The sequence below is a fragment of the Perca flavescens genome, chromosome 24 (genome assembly GCF_004354835.1).
Source record: "Perca flavescens isolate YP-PL-M2 chromosome 24, PFLA_1.0, whole genome shotgun sequence".
Taxonomy (NCBI): Eukaryota; Metazoa; Chordata; class Actinopteri; order Perciformes; family Percidae; genus Perca; species Perca flavescens.
In genome coordinates this window covers 9,115,055-9,124,962 of record NC_041354.1, presented here as the reverse complement: position 1 = coordinate 9,124,962, position 9,908 = coordinate 9,115,055, and the positions used below count along the sequence as shown (strand labels likewise).

Here is a 9,908-nt window from a genome sequence, read left to right as displayed (position 1 = left end):
GTGGAAAATGGACATACTTCTTCAGTATGCTTGGTGTGTTTCCAGAACCTTCCACTGCTCAAGGAATATAATGTGCGGCACCACTATCAGACTAATTTCCTTTCCCATCTTGACCAGAATGCAGTTAAAAACTAAGACATATTGTTGAAATTGCACGTTTTTTCTTAAGATATAGCAGGCTGTTCATCATCTGTTTTGTAAATGGATTCATCGAGTGCCCCTTTACACTAAAAAGAAAGGGACACATTTGTTACCATGCACTGGTTGTATTGGTTCAGCCAACTTTAGATCAAATTAGGCTGTATGTGGCCCATGAACTAAAATGAGTTTGACACCCTTGCATTAGACCGAGGACATACACCTGAAGATTAGAGCCTTTTGTGGTTTTTGCTAGGAGCCCTCAAGCAGGTTCCAGTCATGCCTATAGAAGCCCCCCCACCACCACCACCCTAGATGGGGGACAAAGAGTCAAGCAAATTGCTAGGGAAGAAGCTTTGATTTAGAACTGAAAAGATAGCCTTGACCCTGTAGACAAAAGTTTACAGGGGCAGACCACCTCCACCACACACCTCCCTCTGTGTTGGGAATACTTCATCAAAAAAACGCCACTTGTGCTAATCTGTAGGAATTTAACTACAGTCATCCTGAAAAAGCTAAATTACAGTTCCGAAAAGGCCCCTGGTAGGCTGTGAACATTAGTACTTGTTAAAGTTCACCATCCAATAATGGTGTGTACATTTAATAACATTTAACTTTGCTCTGACAAAATCCTTATCACATTACATACATATTGGTTTTTACAGACCTGATGAAGCTTTTGGCCATAATGGATTTATGTTCTTAAATACGAATGCTGTTCATTTTGAAGTTTTGAAAACTGATTCACGTTTGCCATGATTTAAACAAACTTTAATGGGCGGCAAAAAGATGAAGATAATTTAGTTCTCGGAAATGCCACCCATTGAGCAGTGGTGATTCATAATGCCTTCCAGATGTTTCTTTTAAGCTGTAATGATGTGATGCTGAGACACCAAAAAAACAAGCTGGTAAAAAAGTAGGCACAAGTTTCATTCCAGGCGTAAAGATTATGGATGACGAGTGTGTGTTTTTCTTTGTCAATCACAAAGTCAGAAAAAAAACATGCAGGGGACATCATTGCCTACGCCTGTTGTTTAGTCTTACAGAGTCTGCTGACATATTATGCTATTATGCAGATTACAGAGATGGCCAATCTTCTTCTTAACCATCCATAATTACGGGATAATGATTTCCTTTGTGCAGCAGTGGGAGCCGAAAAAGGCTGGAGATCATCTTCCTCAGGGCCTCAGGAAGTGCCACACAGGCTTTTGGTCTAGGTATTTTCTGGTCCCGGCTGGGGTTCAGAAAGTTCAGAGGAGCTGCCTGACCACAGAAAATTCAAGCTAGGAAAGAAAAAACAGACAAGAAGGTACGGATGCAATCACAATTCGTATACGCTGAGGCAAAAATACATCACTGACCTTCAAACGGTAATTTCTGCTTCATCAGTCTAAAAAGTAGAGACAGTATATTCAAATCAAATTCCTTTCATGGATTCATCACTGAAAATAACCCACTTATTGTAGCTTGCCATACACCAAAAAATGTGTATTAGTCTAGATTTGATTAGAGCAATTTTAGAGGCGGAAGAAACAGCAGCATGAGGCTTTTAAGTATCTCAGGCTAACATGTAGCTTATTATGGACATAAGACATATTAGAAGGCCACCTATATAGCTTTTAAGTCAATTTCAGACTCAAGTCCTAATTACAAACCAGGGAAATTTTTGCAACTACCCCATAGCCCCAGACCAGGGGCCCCTAAAAAGATGATTAGTTCATTTTTGCTCTCTAGCAGTTTAAGCCATGGATGACTACTGTCCTTTTCCTGCAAGGAAATGTGGAGGGATGGGGTATCCAAATTTGATGAGATGCTGAAATACTCCCATCTAGTGGACAAAACCTGAATTACAATACATGTAATCACATTTTGGGTAGGTACACCACTCCAAAACTATATTAAGTGTAAGGACTTAGTAGTAGTAGTACTTTGTACTTGTATTTGAATAAAGAATGTGTAGTGCTCCAAACAGACAAACCACTCTTGAGACATTAGCTTCACAAGTCATGTGATACTTTATTCATGAACCTAGGACCAAATATATATATATATATATATATATATATATATATATATATATATATATATATATATATATATATATATATATATATATATATATATGTATAACACTGTATAAATACTCTATATATTCTACTCCCTTCTGTGATCTCAATAACAAATAAAAATAATATTTAAAAAAGCCACATGATTATAGGCTGTACAAAAATAAATAATGTTTGGATATTCTGTACAAAAGGAAAAGACTTGATAGAAAAAAACAAGGTGCCTTCGCAGAAGGCAGGAGAGACTTACTTATGAAGTAGTAGCAGGAGACAAGTCCCTCTTTAGGTCTCCACACACGCACACACACATGCACACACATACTCACACAGACACTCCTCTTTGGTCCATTAGGAGTTCCCTCATTGAAGGCTGTGTAGGGCAAGATATGGCTAAAGGACAAAGTACAGCATACTGAGGCATTTAGAGACAACTGGGTGTTACAATGTGCCGCTGGCAAAAACAAAGATGAAGTGCCACAGGTTTGTGATAAATAAACTGGCAAGTTTGAACATATACACTATGACTATTAGCTATCTTATTTTCCATACCCGATGGGGTGAGTAAGTACAATATCAGCTATTCGCTTTCATTTGTTTCATTTGTTTCTTTATATACTCTGCAATAACCTCCCCCACCCCAACCTTTATGTGTCCGTCCAGCCCAGCTTGGACAAACATCATATACATGCATTAAAACACACATACAGTCTCACACTCACTCACGCACACACAAAAGCATGACATTGGCACAGTAAGCAGCATGCTCCTTTAGGAAATCAGGAATGTCCATGCTTTCTTCCCCCTGAGGGGAAGCAAAATATGCCACTGCTGCGCTGAGGCCAGACAGGCAGCAAGCCGTAATCAGTCTTTATTGCTTCAACTAGGAGGCAGGGCCACTGTGGACCAACGTCTGGCCCCAACATGGATGGAGGGAATGGGTAAAAATGGGCCTTTATTGTCGTAGTCACTGTGGAGCCGTTGTGGGACTGTTAAGACTACCTGGAACCCATGAAAAACCACTCTCGCTCTGGAAGTAAACATTCATCGGCCTCTTTAGTTTGCCCGTGGGAAAGAGGAGGCAGTGAAGGTCAGAGTCTCTATCTGATGTCTTCCTGAAAGCTGCGGGTATGAAAAGGAGGTTAGATTGTGGGAGCAGTCCTTAACAGGCACTCTGATTACACAGTTCCAGCAGGGGTCGCGGCCGGTCTTTGGGGTCACAGCTGTCATGGGTTAGCGTGCGCCCGTCGTGGCCGACGCAGCGCAGTGGGCGTTTGCGGAAGCCTCGGCCGCAGGTCTTTGAGCATACCGACCATTCTCCGAGAAGCCAGGAGGGGCAGGACTGGGTGGCGCACGACCGTGAGGCCAAGGGGCGCAGCTCCTCCGGGCAATCTCTGGAGGGACGACCATGGGGATCTAGACACACCACCTCTCTCTGCTGCATACCTACTCCACAGGTCTGGGAGCACGGACCCCACTCCCTCAGGGTCCACTCGGCTCCACCCACCTCTCTGATGGCATTGATGGACTGGCGGCGGCCTCCATTGATGTTGGAGACTGACGCAGCACTGTTGGGTCTCGGGGCAAAGTAGCTGTACTTAACCCGGGGCCTCGGGGCTTCCCCCACAGAGAGCACCTGGATGGTGAGGGGCTCGGGGAGTGGGGCGAAGCTCCGGAGGCGCTCCAGGGTGGCGGAGGAGCCACTGTATCGCAACAGTGCCCCTTGCAAGGTGATGTCGGTCTCCATGGTCATCAGCTTGTATTCGCCATTTAACAGATAGCTTCCATCCTGGCGACGCACTGCCAAGTAGCTGTTGTCAGGACGACCGTTGCCTGGGGCACGCTGCTTGACATCAAGGTGGGTGGCACCAGCAGGGATGGTTACAACATCCTGGTAACCAGGCCTGCAACAGAGACAGACAGAGGTCAGACTTAGCCATAACAATTATGTTGACATGCTATGATGTTTCAGTGTATATTATAAGACATTATGTCGTGTGCTAGATATTTACCTGGCACGCTCCAGAGAGCCAGACACTTTCTTGCAGGTAGAGCCGTCTCCACCACACACACCGCACTTATCAAAGCGCTGGTTAGAGCCGATGACGCGATCACATCCAGCCTTGACACACTGGCCTTGAACACAAACTGAGGTGGAGTCGGGGCTGCAGGGTGTGCCATCAGCCACCTGGGGGCAGCAGAGAGACACAAATGGAACTTTAGAGAGATCTCTAGTAAAACTGTTACATAAGAGTCTGAGTCAAAAGGTAGAAAGTAAAAAAAAAAAAAACCAGCAAGGCAGTAGCCTAGGGGCTGAGAGAAATTACAATAGCTTATCCTTCAACTTGCAGGTCTGCACAAGTAAAATTACTATTATGAGATAAACTAAGACCCTGAAAACACCATTCTAAAACTGAAAAAAAATAATAAATCAACATAATCAAGCATTTAACAACTCTCACCTTAGGTTTCAGGACAAAGAAGTATCCAGTCCCCTTGGCCCGGCACACCAGCTTGCAGCGGTCTTTGGGTGAAACTCCAGCATACTTGGGCACCCACTCGACACCCTCGCCTGAACCCAGAGACACTTGGGCTGACATGTCGTTGTGGGCCAGGCACTGTTCCTCCCGGAATGACAGGCCTGAGAAAGAAACAGAGGGGTCAGATTTACTTCTTGTTCAGCCTGACCCGCATGCTAACTTTCACACCAATGTGCAAGGTACATCAAAACACGACTTCTTCCTGAGAACAACCACAGTATATGGTGCAAAGTCATTTTATTTCCATATAATAAACTTTGACAGAAAGACAGTGTTTCAAACCTTCGTCAAATCTTATCTGAGATTTAGGATGTGGTAACAAAGATGTCTTACCATTGGTATCAGGGCAGGTGTCCGTGTTACAGGAGCGGTATTGGATCCTCTTGCCCTCACAGTACTTGCCCCCGTTCTTGGGCAAAGGGTTGTCACAGGAACGAAAGGAATACTGCACCCCTCCACCACAGGTCCGAGAGCAGTCGCCCCAGGGACCCCACAGTCCCCAGCCACCATTGACAGCAGTCTAAAAGCACCGGGGACATGAGCATTACAATTTGAACTGTGTTGGATTACAGCTGCCTGCTCTGCTGTAGAAAATATGAACTACTTTTGGATTATGCAGTGTTTTTTTAAAAGTGGAATTTGACTGGGTCTGGTTCTTACCTGGTGTTTGGCGGCTTGGCTCTTAGTGAGACAATGTCCGGCCAGGCAGTAGCTGTCATGCCCGCATGCCGTTCCATCAGCCCAGGGGAAGTTCTTAGTCTGGCACACCAGCAAACCATTGGATGTGGTCACAGTGCACCACAGAGTAGCGCACATGGTACTCAGATCAGGGCAGTGTTGGGAGTCTTCGCCAAAGGTAAGCCGACACTGATGGTCGGCATCATAAACCGTCCCGGGCAGGGGCTGAGGGAGCGGCTGAGGTTTGACCGGTTTATCCAGCAGGCACTGACCATGGCCGTTGTCCAGGAAGGTAGTGACCATGAGGGCGGAGCACGGGGACCATGGCTGCTGCTGGTCCAGGTTGGACAGGGTGGAGGCCATCATATGGGCGCTCCAGTGAGCACCGTTGACCTCGGCGCACAGCTGGGCATCATCGTGAGGCATGTTGAAGACATGGCCTGGAGGGCGAAGATGGAAAAAAAAGAAAAAAGAGTTCTTTGAGTCCCTCTTGTAACAATGGCATGTGTGATTATTATATTATATTATATAAGGTGTTTTTACACACAAGAACATGTTTTTTTTGTACTTACCCAGCTCATGTGCCACAGTAAATGCTGCTTGCAGCCCATCATCCTCAATAATTGAGCAGCTTCTGTCAGGGTCACACACGGTGCCAACATCTGCCATGCCCAGAGTGTCACAAGAGTGGGCACCGCACAGATCCTTAATAGTCAGACAGAAGGCAAAATAAATGTTTGAATACTCTTCAGTGCTTCTTCTCTTACTCTTTTTTTCTTAACACACTTCCTCTTCTCCCACTTACCGTTCTGGTGAAGAGCACTGCAGTGTCATAATGCTCCGGGTGGCGGTCACTTGGTGGGTTATGCTGCCGCTGCCACTGGCAGAAGTTGCGCAGAGTCATTGCGGCGTTAGCGGACACCTGAGGGCCTCTCTCCTCCTCGTATACAACCAGCAGCTTCACCACTGCCAGAGTGATGGAGTTGTGGATGGTAGGGTGGCGATAAAGGCGGGATGCCACTGCCATGATGGTCAGTAGGTAGGGCTTGAGCCCGGCGCCGTGGAACTCAGCCATGGACTGGTCGGCCACAAGCATGATCTCCAGGTAGCGAGGGGTGGAAACAAAACGCCTGGTTCTGTGGTGGGCTGAGGGGAGAGAAGAGACACAGGGAGGTCAGACCAAACTAGGTTAACAGCTCATGTGAGCAGATATCAGGTTTCAGTCTTAATTTTACTGCATTGTAACCTTTGAGTTCTTTTTTGATAGAAATTATTTAGTTTGTCTGAAACAGTCTGCACAATGCAAAACTGTGTTCTAAATAGCAGCTACAAAGGCTCATTTTATTCAGAGGAATAGAGGCTCCAAAGAGAGCTCCGGATGTGCCTGGAGGAGCCTGGCTGCCGTGACTCAGCGTCACACCACCGGCGGCTCCTCCTCCTCAGGGTCCGCATTCCGAAAATGACCTTCTCTGGTGGAAAATTATGCGAAGGGAGAAAATCCTTTCAGGGGGAAAATGTCTGCCGGTGCGAGTTGTACCAGGAGGCGAGTTTACACGTCTCAGCACCGCCGGGCTCTGGCTGGCCCTTACCCCGCTGCTCCCCTCCCCTTCCTGCATCACTCCTCCTCCTCCTCTTTCCCCGGAGAAGTTTGCCCCCCCAGGCTCTCCTCCCCTCCCTTCCTCATCTCTGGTAGTGCGTAGACGGCGCTGTCAAAAAAGGTAGCTGAGTCCATTGCGCATGCTGTGAAACCTGGCACACGCACAACTCCAGCTGACAGCAGTTTGGTCTGCATATTCACTATATTGAGTTAATTATATAGAAGATAAGAAATTTGCTTGTTTGTATTCATTCTACAGAGTAAATACATCCCTTTCTATGGCCGCTTTTAAGTTTGCTGGTGGGATCATTTCAATTTAGTCTAATATTAAATGAGGAATAGCGCGTAAAATGCGCACAGCATTTCTGCAGCCTTACCTGTCTGGTCTGCGTTAGCGGCTCCGTGCTTGGCTTCTTTCTCCAGATTCTTTGGCACCTTCTCCTCGTCCTCGTTGACCCCGCACTTGGCGCTCCCCTCCTCAGCCAGAGCTGCTCGACCTCTCCGGCGGATCATGTGGACATCCTCATCGGTGCCCATGAAGTCACTCGAGTTAAGGGGCTGAATAAAATATTCTTCCCCCTGAAAGTAGAATCCGCCCCTGAGTCCGTTGCACAGGTTGAGCGCAGCGGCAGAGTGTTCCTCTCCGTTCACCGTGCCAGAGAAGAAACAACCCGGTTCGGCTCCGCTTTTGGGTTCGTGTGTCAGTTCGGACTCAGGACTCCCCACAATGTGGAAGACAAAACCCGGCGCCAAGAAGGTCTGGTCAGGCTCTAGCTGCAAGAACAGCTCTTTGCCAAATACGTCCAACCGGTACTCCCTCATCTCCGCCTCCTTTTCCTTCTCCTCTGCGAAGAGAGTCCGCCCCGGTTCGGTTTCGCTCTCCGACCGGGCCGCCGGGTCTAGTCTGACCGGCACCACGGTGCTCTCCTCCCAGGCGCTGTGCGCCGCGCCGACGCACAGAGCGGCGATTAAACCAATGGAAACGTGTAAACCCCACATCATATAACTGTGAAATCCGACAAGTGGAAAGACAAATGGATAATAAAGTGTCTACGAGGAAGCAAATAAATCCTTTAAAAGGTTTTCCACTATAAGCTACAAACCCTAAGTCTTTGAACTTCCACAAACTGTCCCCCAAATTACGCACACGAATAACAATCTAAAAAGGGATCAAATCCAGTGCAAACTCAGTTAAAGTTATGTGCAGGTCTGACTTGTTGCAAAAAAATGTCCTTTCATTAAATTAAAATAAAAGCTGGAACTCTGCAGTAAATCCAACAGGTCTCTTTCTCTCCAAACATCAGCAGATGTCTCAGTTTCTAGCTCTCTTTGAGATCGGGGGCAGGTTTTTTTTTCTCTGCTGGCCCGTTTAGTCTGTTCTCTGCTCTTGCCTTGCAGTCAGAATAGAGCAGGTCCCTCCTATATATGCCCCTGCCTCGGGACCACCCCTTTCCTGAGGGCCCTTTGATCTGAGAGGGGCCAAATCCCGTGCGCAACGAAAACGCACCAGTGACCTGGAGCGTTGCCATCAATCATTGTGGGGGATTGAGAGCTTCGGGCAGAGAAACGTTTTCTTCTCAAACTCTGCTTGTCTGTCACAAGATATAGGCTACATATATACAGCCATAACCCACGGATATTATCACTGAATATATTCTAATATTATCTTTCATAGAGCCTGTAGATCATTTCCCTTTTTTATTTCATTTCATGATATGAGTGGCCAAAATGCCAAAACAAACTGTGGTAATGTTGCAGTACTCTACTTTCTAACTTCATCACTGAGCTTCATGCCACTTATTAAACTCATGCCCATTCCAACATAAATCTGGAGCTGATGTGGAGCAGTGTTGTAGTGTCAGTGCAACTGGAGAAGGTAGATGGCAGCAGGTCCGGAATGGTAACCATATCGTGCTGGCCAAGTTCTCCGGGAGTCATACTCACCTCTTCCATGCCAAGCCGGCTGTGGTGCGCCGTGGCCGGGTTCAGCAGCTCTGCTCCCCAGGGAGAGGGAGCAGAGAGGGGCCGCTGAGGTCTTAAGGTGGAGCGGTTCTCCCATCGGGCGGACTCTGCGCTCAAACCAAGGCAGGGAGAGCCCCTGTCCTCCGGCTTCTTCTCCCTGCCGCCCGGACTGCTCCTTCTCTCCAACAGACAGGAAGAGTTAACACTGGAGTTTCATTAAAAATAACTGCCAAAGCAGAAATCCTACAGTGCATCGAGAGGCATCACAAACAAGTGATATTTCATTCACAGCAAATATATATATATATTTTTTAATTTCAGACTGTTAAAGGACAACTATTTAGGGAAAGTGAACTAAAGTAATCATTTGATATTTTGAAGGATAGCATAGTAAATAGAGCTGAAAGTGCAGCAAAACGTGAAATATCTAAGAAATGACGAAAATATAAGAATATAAAAAATATATATAACAATGAGGACACCTAGGTGTGGTGTTATTGGTGTTTAAACAGTACATAACAATCTATATGGATCCCAGAGAGCTTATTGGCACAAATTCCACTGCAGTGTGTAACTTTTGACTCACTGGAGCAAACATAACTGAAGAGACAGATTATGGAAGTCCACCTTAAAAGGAACATGCCAGAAAAAGTGAAAAGTTGTAATTTAATAACTTCCCAGTAGATGGTAGGAATGAGTTATGAAAATTCCCCAGACTGCTGCACAGATTTTCCATGACAATATGGACCAATCACAAGTTTAGCCAACAGGTGGCGTCTTGGCATCACATTTGGGAGCTTGCAAAGGTGCAAGTCGTGAGCCATTGACCGCAGGGAGGCAGTCCTGGTACACTAATGTACTGTGGAGAATGGTGCCTCTGCTTGAGGATGCTCCTCCTGGGTCAGAATGGCAAGTTTATGAGATGATAAC

At 46.4% G+C, this 9,908-nt stretch overlaps 1 protein-coding gene across 1 annotated transcript; it reads right to left on the bottom strand.

The window, feature by feature from the left end:
* Positions 1-2,278: 2,278 nt before the first annotated feature.
* Positions 2,279-8,396, bottom strand: adamts1 (ADAM metallopeptidase with thrombospondin type 1 motif, 1). The gene is made up of 8 exons (XM_028572322.1): positions 7,394-8,396; positions 6,225-6,565; positions 5,992-6,124; positions 5,402-5,859; positions 5,075-5,261; positions 4,664-4,842; positions 4,214-4,389; positions 2,279-4,105 (listed from the first exon to the last, which is right to left on the bottom strand). Exons 1-8 carry the CDS (start codon positions 8,016-8,018, stop codon positions 3,364-3,366), a joined length of 2,841 nt encoding a protein of 946 aa, XP_028428123.1. The 5' UTR covers positions 8,019-8,396; the 3' UTR covers positions 2,279-3,363.
* Positions 8,397-9,908: the final 1,512 nt, after the last annotated feature.